Genomic DNA, 18998 nt, shown 5'->3' on the forward strand with positions numbered 1-18998 from the left:
ATGGCTCTTTGGCTTGTTGAAATCTTTCACGACCACATGCGTACGTTTGTCATTTATCCCCTTTTCTCAGGTGCAAAGAAGGCTACCAAGGAGTCCGTTGTGATCAATTTCTGCCGAAAACTGATTCCATCTTATCGGATCCAAGTAGGTCAAGCATTTTTCTTCTTTCTCTAATGCAGTATGTAGGCAGCACTTACTCTGGGCAACGGTTGTTAGCTCAGCTGAAGGCGGTAGTTCGGTCGTTTGTCTCTGAATGATGCCAAGGGTGGAAGCTGGTGACAGGCGTGAACGTTCAGAGCTCTCGTTCAGAGCTAACTCGGTCTATGTCTAGGTCTGGTCTTCTCTCTAGTTGGGACCTGGTGTTCAGATTCAGCTCCGTCGCTGATCTACCCTGAGAACTCCAGCAAACCCTCCTCCCTTAGCTTTCAAACAGACTCCTGCCACCACCCATTATGAAAGTAGGGGAACAGAAACAAAACGGAGCTCATTATTGACCTAACAGAATGTTATAGAAACTACTGTCTCATACTGGGTCGTACCCTTTGCTTGGAATTGCGTTAGTATTAAACCTATTAACTTTTACCGTATTTACTAAATTAAGAAAATAGGAATCTGAAATTACATAAGTTTTCAAACTGTAAAAACCCCATTTTTGGCAACACTGTTTGCATATCACTGGTTCCTGGACTGTTGGAATTTTTTTTTTTTTTAATTCATGAAAGAAGACAATTTGCCACTAAGAAATATTGCTAGTCCTTAGTTTTTTGTTTCTATATAAAGTAAAAGTAACTTTTGGTACCAATCTGACCACTTCCAGTCAGATGTGAATTTTTTGCTTTATTTGTAAATAATCTCCTGCTCTTTCAATGACCACTACAATTGAATCACCACTGTGGAAAGGAGATTTTTATCCAATCAGCAGTTTAGTTAGGATCATGATGGGCATTTCCAAATCACAAAGGCCATGTTATGATTTTCTAAATACCAAACATGCATAAGACAGACTTCAACAAAATATTGTATATTGACAACAGACAGAAATTATCCTGTTGTGAGGGAACACACCGCTGTGTAATGAACACGTCCAACCCTCTTTCAACATCTTCTCAAAATGCGTATTTTCTCCTTTCCCCACCCCCTGAACACAGATGCTGAATTTCTACCTGCATTGCCTTAGGAAATACAAAGTTTTGTGTTTTTTTTTTTTTAAGGAAAAGTTTTGTTTAATTTCATTTAATTGTGATTTATCTTGGCAAGACAAGCTACGATACAATCTTAACTACTCCTTTCCTTCCAAATGTAACTCTCCTTGAGGAAAGTGAAGGTTTCCTAAAATTTAGCAAGCAAGCTAGTCATGGATTAGCTCCTTCTCTGAAATGTGAGGCATTGGTGTCTAGGAATTACCCTAGTAACAGACAGTTACCAGAATGTGTTAAATTCGTTTCATCTTGCAATTTTGCCTCTTGCTAAGCAGATATCTCAAATGTATGCTTGTGGTTGAGACATGGATTTGGAATATTACAAAGCCCATGGAAGAATGGGCTTGCTAATTTCTTTTCTCTTGTTTCTTTTTTTTTTTTTTTTTTGGCTGATGTACCTAGTTCCCCCTGTATTTTCCCCTCTTCTTTCTTTCTTTTCTATTTCCCTCTGTTCTCCTCTTTCCTTCTATTTTTTTCATTATTTCTTCCCTTTAGTCTTCTTCCTTCCCTTCCCTCCCTCCTCTTCTTGTCTCCTCTTTCCTTCCTCTTTCTTCGTTCACTTCCTCCTTCTTCCTTCCTTTTCCTTGTCATTTATAGCTATAGATTATCTAACAAAAGGATAGAGGGTAAGGTATGGGGGCAGGGCTCGCATATGATACAAAATAGGTAAAATAATCTCTCTTCAGACAATCTAATCAAACCCTTGCCATCCACTTAGATATCATAGTCCATCTCTGCAAAATTGAGGATGAGGCCCACCATTAATTAGGACTGTGCTCCTCAAAGAAAGCTGATCTCATAATCACAGTCACTAGCCTGAAAACCTAGATCTTCTATGCATAAAAATATTTATTGCAGTAATATTTCTAATGGTGAAAAAATGGACACATGCTGAAAACCAACAGCAAAACTATGTTTAAGTAAAATATCATATGACATATCTATAATATTCTATTGAATCATCTTAAAATGATGGGGTGCCAATAAAATAGTAGGGGTGCCAGGGTGGCTCAGTTGTTAAGTCTCTGCCTTCAGCTCAGGTCATGACCCCAGGGTCCTGGGATTGAACCCAGCATCAGGCTCCCTGCTTAGCGGGAAGCCTGCTTCTCTCTCTCCCTGCTTGCGTTCCTTCTCTTGCTGTCTCTCCCTCTCTGTCAAATAAACAAATAAATCTTTAAAAAAAAAAAAATTGTAGGAAACATTCCTATTGGGTGAAACAGCAACATAGAAAGGTATTTTCATATAAAATTGCAGTAGGAACATCCTTTGGTCCAATGGTAGAAAAAAATAAAACATATCCTGAAATGCTGAAAGGGAACGTTCAGTGTTTGGATTGTGAAGTATATGGATTTTTCCCCCCTTTTTCTCCTGTTTCCTATAAAATGGCATAAGATTATGTGAGTCAGAGCTCCGGAAAGCCTTGAAATAAAAACTAAAAGATAAAGCACTGAGAAATCAAATGAATGAGTCCTGGAGATGGAGTTCAAATGGGAAAAGCAGGGGTGCCTGGGTGGCTCAGTGGGTTAAGCATCTGCCTTCGGCTCAGGTCATGATCCCGGGGTTCTGAGATGGAGCCCCGAGTCCCTGCTCAGTGGGGAGCCTGCTTCTCCCTCTCCCTCTGCTGGTCCCCCTGCTTGTGCTCTCTCTCTCTTTCTGTCAAATAATAAATAAATAAATCTTTTAAAAATAATAAATTAAAATAAATGAGGAAAGCATGGGGCACCTGGGTGGCTCAGTGGGTTAAGCCTCTGCCTTCGGCTCGGGTCTCAACCTCAGGGTCCTAGGATTGAGCCCTGCATCATGCTCTCTGCTCAGCAGGGAGCCTGCTTCCTCCTCTTTCTCTGCCTGCCTCTCTGCCTACTTGTGATCTCTTTGTCAAATAAATAAATAAAACCTTAAAAAAATAAATTAAAAAATTTAAAAAAATAAAATAAATGAGGAAAGCATAATAGCAACACTTATGCATGCATGCCTCCATATATTTATGCACAGGTATTTTCTGAGCATCCACCCAGGACCATCTCATTGGTTGGATCCTGTTTATACAAAGATACCCACAGAGTTTAGGCTCTGAGGCCCCCACCATCTAGGGAGGGAGAAAAACACATGGACACATAAGCTCGGGCGTGATTCTGATGGAAGCCCTTACTGACATTGGCAGATGCACTTGGCCCCTGAGTCTCAGGTTTCTCACCCAGAGAATGGCAATAATAATTGCTATAGGCACCTATCATCCAGACCGATGGAAGTCACTGACGGATGAACATTCGCCCACCGCCTTGACTCATCAGTATAATCACACTAATATGTGTTTAGAGCCCACATGTGCCCGGCACTGTGCCAAGGGGGCCTCACTTGGATTATCTCATTAGACCCTCATGAAATCACATTCTAGCAGAATTACTGGCAACTGCTCACATTTTATAGATGAGGAAATTAGGCCTCAGAGATGTTAAATAAACTCGCTCAAGGTCACACGGCTAGTTAATGCTGGAGTCTAACTTCTGATCCAAATGACTCCAGGATCTGAGCCTTGGATGGCTGGGCTCTTCCCTTTCCCCCTCAACCCCTCCCGCCTCCCCTTATTTCCGCTATGACATTTATCACTCTCAATTTCATTGACTAAAACTCAATGACCTGCAGCAAACATTATTCTAAGGAACAATATTTGCACAATTTTCATATCTTTTTTTTTTAATTTATTTATTTGACAGAGAGAGATCACAAGTAGACAGAGAGGCAGGCAGAGAGAGAGGAGGGAAGCAGGCTCCCCGCTGAGCAGAGAGCCCGACGTGGGGCTCGATCCCAGGACCCTGGGATCATGACCTGAGCCGAAGGCAGAGGGTTTAACCTGCTGAGCCACCCAGGTGCCCCCACAATTTTCATATCTTAATGCAGCATCTTGCGCTTCCATAGAGATTTAAATCCCTAATGAAATTTTCTTGTCAAAATTCTTGCTGAAGGATCGTTTAATTTGCCGCACATGATATCCTCGAATGAATCTGTGCTCAGGGAATAAGCCTCCTTCTGACACCCTCCCTCTTTTTCCACCTCTCGCCCCTTTTTTCTCTCCCTTCTTCCTTCTCCTTTTCTCCCCATGTGCCGAATGACTGCTCTGTTTTAGTGAAATTGCAATTAACAGTGGCTTAGAAGCCTCTGCTGTTCTATTCTCCCTCAGGCAAGGCAGAGTTGATCTGAAATGTGCATCTCTCCAATTAATTAAAAAAATAAATAAATAAACCTCAGATTACGTGCATTTGGGGAGATAATGCCAGGATGTCACCATGAGAAGGCTCAGTGGTTGCTATGACCAGTGTCTATACCATGGTCCCATTGTGGATCCTCAGACCTACTATTCCAAAAACTCATTTTTTACCCCCAAAGAGCCTGTGGTTAACCCCACTCTGGAAGAACTGTATATTAAATTTATAAAGTGCCTTGATGTCAGGTTTTGAAAAAATATCTTTCGCACATAACTGATAGGTGAATTGAACCTTCACATGGGGTCAGTACGCAGAAGCCACAGTCTGATCACAAAGATGAATGGTAAGCATGGGTTCAGAAGGAGGGTGCTAAGAGGAAAAGACTTAGGTCAGGATCCAGAGGACATGACTGTCTGTGGAGGAGCCAGCACCAGTCTACGTAGCATACCGTACTGACATGTATTTGTACCCTGCCTCTCCCTGCTGCCAGCCAGCACTTGCCCATGGATAGCAGCAAGTAACCTCCAGGAAGCCCCACAGTCTTCTAGACAATTTCTAATTTAATTTCTTCAGAGCCGGTCCCCTTTTCTGTAACACAGGATCAACCTATAGAATCCTGCCCGGTTTTCTCTTCCTCACCACCTGCACCTAGCCAGATCAGGTACCATCTTCAGGCTTGAAGCAGAACCAGATGGTACTGAAGAATCATAAGCTGGTCAAGGATTTAGGCAGACTTTTTCCTGGGTCTCCTCTCTCAGGAGCACATGCCAACCTGAGTTATCATCAAAACGTTCATGTCATCACTGGCCAGGGGGAGCCTGAGAGTAGCTCCAGAGAATGGATTCGGAATGGAATCAAAGAATGATGGGGGGTGGATAAGATGCCCATTCATGGCGAGGGTCCCATGGGACACCCATGGTCCCCATGCCTGGCTGCAGGTGACAAGTCTGCAAAGTCATCTAGTCTCCACCAAGGGAGAATAGAAGAGAACTTCTGGATCCAGTCCATATGAACTGTTCAAAGAAACATTTCCATGATTTCCAGATCTAATAAAAATTCAGCAGATCTCGAATGGGCAGCATCTATCTAGCAGATAAAAAAGATCTCTAAAGAGCGGTAGAAGGTGAGCGGTTTTTATAGACCAAAGTGAGTAGGAATGAGGAAGTTATACTGGGTGTTTGCTGATGGGTTAAAGCAGGGTCACTTACCTTATACAAAGCAAAGAGAAATCTTAGAGCCCGGCCAGGTAACTTGTGCTGAGCACGTAAGCATGGATTGCTTGACATTGGTCTACCTTTTCTGGGACAGCACAGCATGGAAGCTTAGCTACGTTTTGGTTGGCTGATGTGCGGCTTAACATAGGCAATTCCATTTTAAGCCTAATCTGGTTATTAAAGTAGTGATTTACATTCACACTTTTATTTCTTCAGATCTTAGAAATCAGGCTCTGCTCTTAGAATGCCCTCTGAGGTGCCAGGAGCCTGGTCTGGCCATACATAGTTTAGAGGAAGGCTAGCAGCAAAAATGGTGTGGGTTTAGACTTCCCATCCCTCCAAATAGGGTTTATGTGACCCCAGCTTCCCAGGAATAATCACTATGGGAACCCAAAAAATAAATTGCAAGAGCATGTGGTTCCTAGAGGGAGTGCTGGCAGTGAGCCAGTCCACACAGCCCAATTTGTGATGGTTTGCAGGGACAGCGAATTCATCAGGTCGGAGCACAGTAGGTCTCCTTCCCTATGTACTAGGAAGCCCATTGGGTCATCACTCACCCAATGCTCAAACCATCCAGCTTAGGGCAGAGTGTTATTCCTTTGCTGTGCAGGACACAGTGAGGAAGAAGGAAACTTGAGAGCCTCCTCAAAGAACTAGTGTGGGGCCTGGGAGCCCAGGCAGGTGTTGGCAAAGCAGCTACAAGAGGTTTCCTTGAAGAGTATCAGTTGGGACTTGCCCAAAGAGACTCATGCTCTGCATTCTTGCCTTTCTTGATTTCAGGTAGCATATAGACAAGCTTCCTAGGTGTCAGCAATTAGATTAGGAATTAAAGGGTCTTGGTTCTAATCCTGTGGCCACTTGCTCTTAGCAGTATGGCCTTGGGAAAATCACAGTGTAACTGAGCCTCAGTGTCTTTACCTATAGAAGGATCCTGGTTAAAAGAAGAAAATGACCCTCAGTACAGAGCAGGCTGTCCCTGCAAGTCATTCAGAAGTCAGATGCATGGCTGAAATAATATATCTTTTTGTTCATTCACTTATTTATTCCCCAAATAATTAGGCACATATAAAGTACACCATGCTATAGATTCAAACAATAATAATTAAGGATCCTTCCATCAGTAAGCCACAGTCCAGTAAAATGCATTTATTGAAATTGAATTGTAGGCTCTAAAGGATGTCATGTCCATAAGAGAGAGAAATGATTTTTCATTAATTCAAAATCTTACTGATAGCTTGAGATGGGATAAGTTGCCTAATGTTGATGGGTTCTGGTTTTCTTCTTTATAAAATAAGATATTAATAGTCTCTAACACATACAGTTATTGTTGGGATTAAATAAAATAATTCAGAGAAATTTGTGCATGGCACATAGAGAGGGCTCAATAAATGTTATCTATTATTATCATTATGGTTGTATTTTAACTATTATTATTGCCTTTATAACTACACAGTGTATAAGGCACTGAGACAGCTACTGCCAGGGATTAAAAAGCTTAAGGCATATTACCTGACCTCAAATATTTCCAATTGCATAGAGCCAAGAAAAATATATAAACAAGTACAACACACACACACACGCACACACACACACACACACTAAAGAAAGACAGTTAAGGAAATATCATAAAAATGGGTGGGAAGGGGCACCTGGGTGGCTCAGTGGGTTAAAGCTTCTGCCTTCGGCTCAAGTCATGGTCCCAGCATCCTGGGATCAAGCCCCGCATTGGGCTCTCTGCTTAGCAGGGAGTCTGCTTCCTCCTCTCTCTCTGCCTGCCTCTCTGCCTACTTGTGATCTCTGTCAAATAAATAAATAAAATCTTTAAAAAAAAATGGGTGGGAAATAAAAGTTCACTTAAAGTGAAGGGGAGAGATTTGGGCTGCTCACAAAGGACTTATCTAGGAGTGAGCATTATAATGAGTTTTTCACATGGGGTGCTGTGGCTACTTACACAGGCTGCACACTGCCCAACTCTGTAAGAATCATTCACACTAGAATGAGAAGGACTCTCCATGAAGCTGTGCAGCATGATCGTGGGAAGGAACTTTCCATTAATGAATTGGATGGCGAAGAGCTTTCTTGAGGGCACAAAGCATAACCTATCATCACTTCACCCTGTCCTTTAATCAACACTGATGAGAGGGGATGTCTTTCCAGACTGGAATCTTCTCAGAACACTTAAGTCCCCTGCATTACTCTGCCCTCCAGTAGCCATCAAAATATTGTTAGCAGACTGGATCCATATAAAATGTGTAACTCTTGGGGTGCCTGGGTGGCTCAGTGCGTTAAAGCCTCTGCCTTCAGCTCAGGTCATGATCCCAGGGTCCTGGAATCGAGCCCCACATCAGGCTCTCTACTCAGCAGGGAGCCTGCTTCCTCCTCTCTCTCTGCCTGCCTCCCTGCCTACTTGTGATCTCTGACTGTCAAATAAATAAGTAAAATCCTAAGAAAAATAAAATGTGTAACTCTTATTACCATCTTCTGGCCTTGAAAGAGAAGAAGTAACAGAATTGTCAGATTTTGACCATGCCTGTGTGAATTTCATTAAGTCTGTCTGCTGTCAGATCTATGGCTTTTTCATTCAATTGCTATCATCTTCAACCCTACCCTTTAAATTTGTACAAAATACCTAATGTTTACCAATTAACCATGCAAATGCAACTGTTTCTAGAAGACTAGGAAGATAAATACACTTAAAAAAAGAAAAAAATTCCCAACATCACATCATTCAGAGATAACCACTAATAACCATTTTAGTGCATAACAGTCCCAACTATTTTATAATTTCCCTGTGGAAATACTGCATAATCAACCAATGCATAGAAGGCAAGGTATCTGGAGCCAGAGGGAAGCACAGTTGTCCTTTCTTCCCTTAGCTTCTCTGCTCTGCTCTGTCTTCCCAGCTTGCTAACTGCTGCTTTCCCTAACTTAGCCCTGGCTTGCTAAGAGTCTACTGTACCTGGGACAATGGTGGACTGGCCTTAGGCCTGCTCAGGAGCTTCTCAGGCTGGTCTTCAGACAGCCGGCATCCTGTTTTTCTTGTGTGTGGTCCACAGCTAGTCTACAGGACCAGCACATCTGTCATCCCAACTTGCTCTGGCAAGCAAGCCATTCAAATGCCCCTGTGATCAGACTCTCAGGACCAAGATGGCTTTCTTAGCCCTCTTTCTCCCATCCCTTTTATATTTTCAGAGTCAGCAATGGAGACCAAGTGTTCTGGAAAGGCTCTAGATTATTTGATTATTTCCTTTATAAATTCTACATTTAGTGATTAATCTCACACGTCATTATCTATTATCCATTATATTGACACACTAATCAAATCTGAGGTAGGGAGAATTAAAGTCTAAAATCTTGTTACATTATATACTAATTTTCCTTACAAAGTTGGGATCATTTCTATACATATATTGTAATCTGTTTTTTTTTGTCACTTAGTATATTACGACCTTTTACCCACAGCATAATATAATCTTATATTTTTCTAAACTATTAATTTAAAGAGTATAATATTATAAGCATTTCATATAAATTATTTACCAGTCTTTTATGCTGGATCATTTAGTGAATTTCCAATTTTTCATGATTACAGTGATTTATAAGCATTATGCATATCTTGTGGTACAAATTATTAAGAATGCATTTCTGGACTTCTAATACACTTTGATAAATTTTCTTCCTGAAAAGTAATATTTATTTCTATTTCCATGAACACATTAGGAGAAAGTTGATTTTACTTTTTTTCTTTACCAGAACTGAATAGTATTTTTAATTGATAATTTTATCAGGAAAATTATATCTCACCAATGTTTTAAACAGAATTTATTTGAGTACCAGAAAAATTGAATACTTTTTTATTTGTATATTGATCAGTTTCATTTTTACTTTTACGAATTTTTAAATTCTTTGCTTTGCTCACTTTCAAGTCTGGGAATTTTTTTGTCTTCTTCAAAGGAGTTTGTTATTTTGAGGATAATAAATCATGTACTATCATATACTTTATGATTTTTCTAGATTGCTCTTTGATTTATTTGTTTTTTGACACATATAGAAATTTTGCTTTTTATGGGATCAAATCTATCAGTTACTTTAAAATGTAGTTCATATGTTTAATACTTAGACTTCCTTCACCAAGCAATGAAATAAATATTTTGTTAATTTAGCTCTTAAAATTTTACTGTCTCTATAATTTGTTATTTACTGTTTGTACATATGGTTATATATAGTCATAATCTATCTGAAATTTATTTGTGCTTACTTAGAGATTAAAAACACTATTTATAAAAAGAGCTAAGGAATTCTCCTAACAAAATTTATTGAATGATCTGAAGTTTCCTGATTGATATAAAAAATGGTCTTAATCATATACTCCATAATTATATGTATTTGGTGCTGTTTGTGTTTCTATCTATTCTCTAGGTAGAAATAACACCACAAGCTTATTTAATTTTAAGAATTTTTAAAAAAGATTTTATTTATTTATTTGAGAGAAAGAAAGAGAGAGAGAGCATGGGGAGGGGCAGAGGAAAAGCAGACTCACTGCTGAGCAAGGAGCCCAATGTGGGGCTCCATCCCAAGACCCTAGGGTCATGACCTGAGCCAGAGGCAGATGCCCCTAATTTTAAGCAATTTATAATGTATTTTACATTTAGTAATGTTATGCCCGTACTTTTTCTTGTTTTTTAAAAAAAGATAATGGTTTGAGTGATTAAATACAGTTCAGTCATATACTATATAGAACTTGTTTCACACGATATTTTAGAACAACATCTAATGTTTTGAAAAACAGCTATTGTTTGAAATTAATAAAATGTAGAATTCAGAGTAGCATATATGGTGTGAATAGGTGACCATATAATTTATCATCTAACCTAAGATACTTAGAGAATGAAGGACAGAGGCATAACTAATTACAGCGACCAAAAAGATGTGAAGCAGTACTGTATGGTCACCCAAATTTGTAAAATATACGTTTACACTTAATATATGAGCTTTTAAAACAATAACTGGAAGGCAACCCACTGCAAAATGTGGAAGGGTTATGCACAATTTTTCTTGCCAGTATTTTTTTTTGTATTCTCCCGATTTTCTATAATACATATATTTTAACTTAGTAATTATTAAAAGAATGAAAATAACAACAGACTTTCTTTAATGCTCTCTGTGTGTACGACACTGTTCTAAGCACTTTACAAATAATCCTATTATAGTCCTGTGAAGTAGATACAAAAGAAGCCCCCATTTTAATGATGAAAAAAATGAAACAAAGATAAATAAAATTATTTGACCAAAGATGCACATTTAGCAAGTGGTAGGCCTAGAATTTGAACCTCATAGGTTATGCGGTCTAAACAAGAAAAATGAAGAAGCAGATTAAAGTTGACAGCAAAAAAAGTTGATAACAATTCTTTCTCATAGAGTTATAAATACTATAAATATTATGAATCCTCACATCACTCCCCATTCATCTGAGCATCATTATTTTTCTACGTGACTTTTCACATATGCTTTTTTTGGAATTTGAGGTGTCTCTGACAGATTGTGTCTGGGTCCCCACACAATCCTGTGGCTCTCTATTCATTTTGGTTATGAGGAGTTTGCTACTGCAAGGCGTGTATTCTGCCCACACCGTGACTCCCTGAAGAGAAAAACTTAACAGGATTTTTGGATGTCTACCCAACAGACACTTACACCTGCAGCTGATATAAACCAGGAGTTGAGCTGCCCATGGGTTACCTGCGCAGGGAGACCTCCAGTTAAGGATAAGTGCTCAGCTCCTGCCCTATCCCCCACTGCCCTTCCCCCACTCTCTCTGATTTGAAAGATCTTGATAGGGTTCTTATTACTCAGAAAAGCTATCAGAAACCCTTAATTCATGCAATTTTCAATACAGTTTGATTTTATATACACAATATTTTTTTAAAGATTTTATTTATTTATTTGACAGACAGAGATCACAAGTAGGCAGAGAGGCAGGCAGAGAGAAAGGAGGGGGGAAGCAGGCTCCCCACTGAGCAGAGAGCCCGATGTGGGGCTCGATCCCAGGACCCTGAGATCATGACCCGAGCTGAAGGCAGAGGCTTTAACCCACTGAGCCACCCAGGCGCCCCCACAATATTTTTTTTAAGATTTTATTTATTTATTTGACAGAGAGATCACAAGTAGGCAGAGCAGCAGACAGAAAGAAGGAAGCAGGCTCCCTGCTGAGCAGAGAGCCCCACGCGGAGCTGGATCCCAGGAGCCTGGGATCATGACCTGAGCTGAAGGCAGAGGCTTTAACCCACTGAGCCACCCAGGTGCCCCTATACACAATATTTTGCAGTTTATTTCTATATTTGTCATAGTTGACTTATTATTGATGCATGAGAATGACTCCCCCCTCACACACATTCAAACATTAATGTAGCTTTCTCCCGGTAACCATAATGTATTTGTCATTTTCATTGAAAATCTATGAGGTGACAATCTTTTGTGAGTATTCCAATGGGCTTTTTATCTGGGAGTTTCCAAATGATATGCTTTTGAGTGAGTATAAGAAGAATTGAAAGAAAAATGATGGAAGCTTTGGCCAAGAATGCCTGAAGAGTAACAGCAAAGAAACAATAACCACAAACCTAAATTGGTCCTCACCCAAGGGTGTATGGAGCATCTGGGATTACCTTGCTCATGTCATTTTGTGCTTTCTCCTTGTACTCCATTTTGGATAAATTTCAATCACATTTATTAACATTACATGTATCCCTAAATAGCTGTTACTACTTTCTACAAAACATAGGGAAAACTGTAATGCCTTTCACCTATGTTAACAGACTTCTCTAAACGCATCAATTTATTTACATTCTGTGCCCAAGAACTACTAGGTTTTGGGAATAAGTAGCAAATTTTCTTTTTTCTGGTATTCTATATGATGCTGATAGTGGGAAACAGCCAAAGTAGTGCAGTTCCAAACACATACCCACCGTCCTCCTTTCCTTGAGAGAGCTTTTTAAGAGAGGATGATGGGACAATTTCACTCTTGTGACTAACATGAAATGGAATGATTTGAGCTATTACCATCTTTATTTCAAATTTGGTAGTACCATCATTCTTGCAGTGTTTATGTAGTTTTTAAAAATTGGACACACAGATTGTAAATAGCCTTTCATAACGTGGGCTACAAAAGTGAGCTCAGAGAAATATAAAAATTGACTGCATTGTTGGCAGAAATCAGAGACAGAGGGTTATGGGTTTTCTTTTAATAGTAGGGCCATTATTTCAAATACCAACAGAGAAGTTCTGTAGAATGAGACTTCCTATGAGCAGAATATTTGTGATAGTCTCCATCTACACTTTCTCATTTATTAATCACCCTAAATTGTGGTCATCCTATAGTTAGAGAAACTGATTCAGAGAATTTAATTAAACCACCCACATAACTCAATTTCTAAGAATTTATATTCAAATCTACTAATTCTACACTTTAGCTTCCAGATGCTTTCCGATAGGGGCTAATAAAATGTTTGTGCTTTTATTTTTAAGCCAGGGAACTGACAATTGAAGATCAAAGTAACAATGTTGTTTCGGAACAGTATTTGCAAGAAGAGTCTTTATTTATCTGATATATCCATTGATGGATTGATCTTTCATAAGGTTCTAAGAGCAAGACATTCTCCATCATTTCTTGAAATGAGTATTTCGATTAAGTATTATGGCTAGCAGTATGATTAAAAATTTAACTTAAAATAGCTGAAGAGATGGGTACATAATTATGACAGCTTGGGGTACAATGGCTGCATTAAGCCGTACAGTGCAAGGTACATAATCCAGTTCACAGCACATTTGATAAAATTGTGAGCAGTTAAAATGAGTTTTTTATGACTCTTTTACTTGAGAATAGATTTTTGAGAATAAATATTGGATCTTCTGAATTTCTGGCTCCCTTAACTTTTCAGTCTTTCCCTATGAATGGGTTCTAACTGTTCAGTTACATTTGTTCCTATCTCCATTGTCTCCATTTTCTTTGGAATCCTGAACACTAAATACCCTCCAGGGAAGTTCTATGGGATAATTAATGTGGAATTGATCTGGCAGATAAACAGTTGATTCTCACCATGTTTCAGATCATGAGATTATCAGATTTCTGGTTTTTCATAATTTCTTGTCTTCATAGAAGTGCTCTATGATTATACCTGAAGGAAATGTCCAAATATTGGGCATCACCCACATCCGTGGCCCAGGAACATATTTCAGACCTGATAGGAGTTTTTTGTGGATTATCTGTGAATACTCCCCCTCAACTAAGCGTGAATAAGATGGAATTTAAAACTCAAACAAACATTTCTATAGAGTAAGATGATTCAGATAGAACTATATTTATTGAGGACCTGTTCTAATTCATGCAAGAAACTTTGCCAGGTATATTGACGTGTGTTCTATATGTTCTGTCATTTAACTCTGACAAGTAAAAGAAAAAAAATAGCTATTACTATTATTCCCATATAGTTTTGAACAATAAGGATAAGACTAAGAAGGTAAGACCTAGATGAAGAAAACTATGGAGATTTACTGTAGGATTTAAGAAGACAAAGATTGAGAGAGATCCCGGTGATGGGGATTAAGGAGTGCACCTCTTGCTGGAAGCGTTATATGCAAACAATGACTCATGGAACACTACATCCAAAATTAATGATGTACTGTATGGTGACTAGCATAACATAATAAAAAAGTAAATTGAGAGAGATCTAGCATGATCTACCATCAAACATATTTTATAAAATGGCATTGCTCCTTGAATATACTTTACTATAGGTCCAAATAAAATCATCAAACTATTGCTTACACTTTTGCTAGTTTTTGTGTTTCATTATGGAATTTAATCAACACATTATTGAGTTATAAAATGTAGATTTTACAGGGAGAACAGGGGTTGTATTGGTTTGGGTTACTGCTATATGCCGAGTGCTACCATGCTTCCATTACATTAGACATTTAGGTATATTTTGATTAAATGAGTGAAATAAAGACTTGTCAAAGGTAACATGTTTTACTAATTCTTATTCTTAAATGTGTTTTTAGTCTATCCACTTCAAAATTCACTTAGTATCTATCAAATACCTATGAATTTGCTAAGTGTTATGGATAATTACTATAGTCACAACATTTTATTTTATAATACTTTTTAAGTTTAATTTAATTTTAGGATATGATACATTCACATAGTTCAATACTAAATAATAGAAAAGCATTTACAGTAAAAGCCTCTACCCCTATCCCCCACTCATCCAGCTTCTCTCACAAGCAGTCACTGCTGCTAGCTTCTTATAAATCCTTATAAAGTTATTTTATCATGTATTATAAATGACAGTAAGTAATATATTTATTATATATTAATGCATAGATAAATAATGTATTTATAAAAACAAAATGAACCCAAAAAAGTCCCTTTTCCTTTTTATGTAAATAACAGCTCATAACACGTGCTGTTCCATCTTGCTTTTCCAAATAGAAATAGATGTTCAAGGTTATTTTATTTTAATATATAGAGAACATTCTCATTCTTTTTACAATTGCATAGCATATTTTTTTTACAGTGATTGTATATAATACAAAATTAACAACTCATCTGTGGATTTGCATTTAGGTTATTTGCTGTTTACAATATGCTATTTTAAGCAATATGTAGGATACATTTCTAGAAATGGAATAGCTGAGTCAAAAATGTGCACCTTTGTAGATTTTTGGGTTTTCTTTATTGTCATCCCTAGAGTGGTACCAATTTAAACTCTCAGACCTTCTCCAAACCCTCTATTTCTCTAAAGTCTCTTTCACATACTACATTGTTTTCTCCAACTATTTCATCTTTGTTCAGTGTTGGAAGGGTAGCTTTTAATTGAATTTTTTGTATATTTTTTAATTGAATTTCTTTTATGTTGAGTGACATAGAGTATCTTTTCATATGTTTAAGAGCTATTGTATTTCCCTTCCTGTGAACTCTCCTAATATATATACCTTGCTCAATTTTGTATTCAGTTATTGGTCATTTTTTTAATGATTTGTAGGAACTGTTAATATATATAAAGGAATTTAGGCCTTTGATAGTGACAAAAGGTTCAAATACTTACTCTCTTTTGACCTTTGCATCTTGTCTTTGATTATCAAAATTCATGCCAAGCAGGAAACTTTCCCGTCTCCCTCCCTCCCTCCTTCCATTTCTTCCTTCTTTCCTTCCTTCCTTCCTCTGTTCATCTTCCCTTCTTATATTAGAATGAATCAGCTATTTTCTTTTGTGGCTACTGTGTTTTGTGTAATATTTTTAAAAGTTCTTCCTCACTCCAAGTTCATTCTATAATTATCCCATTTAAATTTGATAGTTTCATTATTTTATGCTTCAATCTTCAACAATGTTCAGGTCTCTTTTTTCCCAGGTGATTTCAGAGATTCCCAAATGATTTCATTAGTAATATCAATTATTAATAACACATCTATCAATAATTGTAATGGTATTTATATGTTATCATATACCTATAAATTAATAAAATATAAAATAACAGTATATCACACATTTATTTGTTCTATTTCTGATCTTCCTATTCTCTTCTATTGATCTATTTGTCTTCAATAATATTTGTGTGATCTGTTGATCAGTGTAATACTCTTAATTATTGAGGTTGTATTACATGTATTAAAATTCATAGAAGGAAGGCAAGTCGTCATTCAACCCCCCACCTCCAATTTAGGGGCTAATTGTCATACTGAAAGGTAGCCATGGTGGGCCATAAGTTAATGAAGCAGAAGAAGCCAGGCTGTAAAGTTAAAAATTAAAAATAAAGGAGGGAAGGAGAAAGAGAAAAGAGAGGAGACTAAGACTGTATTACCTCTGGAAGTGGCATCCCAAGCACCTTTTTTTTTTTTTTTCTTCTTTCATAGCCAGGGAGGAAATTTTGCCAATATTACCAAAAGACAAACCTTAGCCCCCATTAACTGGCTACTACCTTGTGATCCAAAGATCAATCCCATGGTCCTAGTAGCATTATTTGCTTTATAACATCTCCTCATTTTTTCACTTCTTAGGATTTTTTATTTTCTGGAGCAAGTGTATATTACTTTAACATAAAAACTTATTGTGGATGATTCATTATTGGTCTATATTATAGTATCAGAAATTAGTGAAACTTATAACTTACTATACAGTGAGCATGAGCAGAAATACAATGACAGTTTTATAACTGCAGACTACTGCGCTATTAATAATCTTGGACGTGAACTGTTCAATATCCAAGTTGGTTCAGCAAGAGAAAGAATGTTGAAACTGACATCTTTGTGCTGATAAAGAAGAACCAAAAGATATTCCAAGTAGAAACTCTGTGTTGCTTGAAAAAGAACTTTACCTAGCACAGCAGTCAGGGGTGGAAAGATATAGCTCACAAATATCTCAGGTAACTTGATTTTTCCTATTACACTTCTAACAAGCATGCCTTTTCAGAGAGGCCTTTTCAGCCAAGAGAAGATATGGATGCCACTCTCTTTTTCATGTGACCCAGTTTCATGGTGTCCAGCAGCAGCAGACCCATGGCCAGATATATTCATCCTCCCTTGATCTAAGCTTGACAATGTTATTATACTGCTTTTGTAGTCATTACCATCAGCCCCCGAAGGAGTTACCCATTCCCTTCCATAATCCCATAGTAGTTTGTGTATTCTTCTCAAATAGTCAGCCTATAAAAAGGGCTGGACATGTAATGTCTATTATTTTTCACACTTAATTTGATTTCATCCCAGTCTCTCTGCCTCCAGAGACTCCCAAGACTGATATCATCGCTGCCATTTTGCAGGTGAGATGCTGAGCCCTTGCTTTAGGTGAGGTTTAGGCAATAAACTTCACTTCTGGCTGTCTGAGGAAAAGGGAGAGACAGAATCTGACATCCTTGGCTTCTACAGAGAGAGAATTCCTTCAAAGGATATTTGGGAAAGATTTGGAAAGAGGAATATTTAAGATGGAGAAAACCATTCCACCCTTAATTACTCCACACAAAACCAACCACAGGTTTTATCCCATAGAACAAAATCTGATACATAATTTATTTTCTTCTTGTCCTTAAGGATCTGAAGATGGGTCTAAGGTGTTCCATCTATTTCACGTTTTTCTAATCTTCCAATTTAGCATTGCTGTCAAAGAAGGAAATAAGGTGAACTTGACTTCACTTATTTTTCATATACCCTGGCTGCTGCTCAGGGATGTTATCTTCCACTTGTTAATATTGACCAATATTTCATACATGTGTTTTTGCCCTTTGTTGTTGTATCTTGTATGCACATTGATTTACGGTCTAAGGACTCACTCTACAGACTTATCTTCTCTAAAAGTAAAAATGTATTGCTTGCTTTTGGTCTTCTGCTGAATCCTGTAAGGAAGCAGTTGGTGAATTACATTTGAGGACAAAGTTCTCTCAGGATCTGGGATATACTCCAGTCAGCCTGGGACCCTAAAACTCATTTGTACTTATATGCTCTCTTATCCATCATTCTGCACTTCAACAGCTGCTCTCAAATGTATCTTCAGCCTTTTCTACAAAAGTTATTTCTGACAGAAAATGTGGCTGTACTAAGCATACTGATTAATTCTGTTTTGTCTTAATCATGAATAACTATATATTAGCATCTTCAAATGGCAGGTGAATCCTGTCCTACTTTTCTTACTGTTCTAGAACACCAAATTCTTCCTCCAATTCTCTGATTCAATCCTTCTTTTGGCCTTTGCATCTTTTCCCTTTTATATGTTATAATTTTTCATGTTTCTGAATCTATAGTTACAGGTATCTGCCAATGGCTTTTATTATTATTGTAGTACAGTTTTAGTAAATCTGATAGAAAAATAATCAACTGTGAAGAGAAAGTGGTCCACTAAGAAGGAACTGATACTGATTGTATCACACTGACTCTGAGACCCTCTTGCCATTCAGTAGAAGCCATCAAGGAAGGCACGACTTTTTATGACACATGCTAGTGTGTTAGTGATTTCCTGACAAATTCAATGCTGAGTTCCTTCTGTCCTTCCAATGTAATATCATAGAATGGAAAAAATGTAACATTATATTTGGAAAAGGAATTTGATTTAAGAAATTAAATAAGCACACTTTATTTTCCCATCATTAATCATTACTGATGAAGCCAAGACCTAGAATGTTTATGAAACCATTGAAGAAATGAAAGGAAAGAAACCACATACATGACTGGAATTTTATAAAATAGTGTAAAATTCTTCTCAAGGAAAAAATATGTATTTGTCTTGAAAAATCGATATTTTCAATCAGATTATGTGTTTTCCAAGTATTTCTACCTATGCACTATGTATATATTCACTAACTGTGATTAACTGATTTATTTGATTATCCAAGTAAAATGTA

The 18998-nt window shown here is 37.7% G+C and overlaps 1 protein-coding gene across 3 annotated transcripts in view; it reads left to right on the forward strand.

The window, feature by feature from the left end:
• The window catches only part of LOC111145254 (neuregulin 3), a 1048204-nt gene that overhangs the window by 811075 nt on the left and 218131 nt on the right, over nucleotides 1-18998 (forward strand). For all 3 annotated transcript variants that reach the window (XM_022500048.1, XM_022500046.1, XM_022500047.1), the window contains exon 3: nucleotides 71-144. In XM_022500048.1, the coding sequence (XP_022355756.1) occupies nucleotides 71-144 (74 nt within the window). The remainder of the gene's footprint in view (nucleotides 1-70; nucleotides 145-18998) is intronic.

The sequence above is a fragment of the Enhydra lutris genome, unplaced genomic scaffold (genome assembly GCF_002288905.1).
Source record: "Enhydra lutris kenyoni isolate GAN:26980312 unplaced genomic scaffold, ASM228890v2 scaffoldscaffold12, whole genome shotgun sequence".
NCBI lineage: Eukaryota > Metazoa > Chordata > Mammalia > Carnivora > Mustelidae > Enhydra > Enhydra lutris.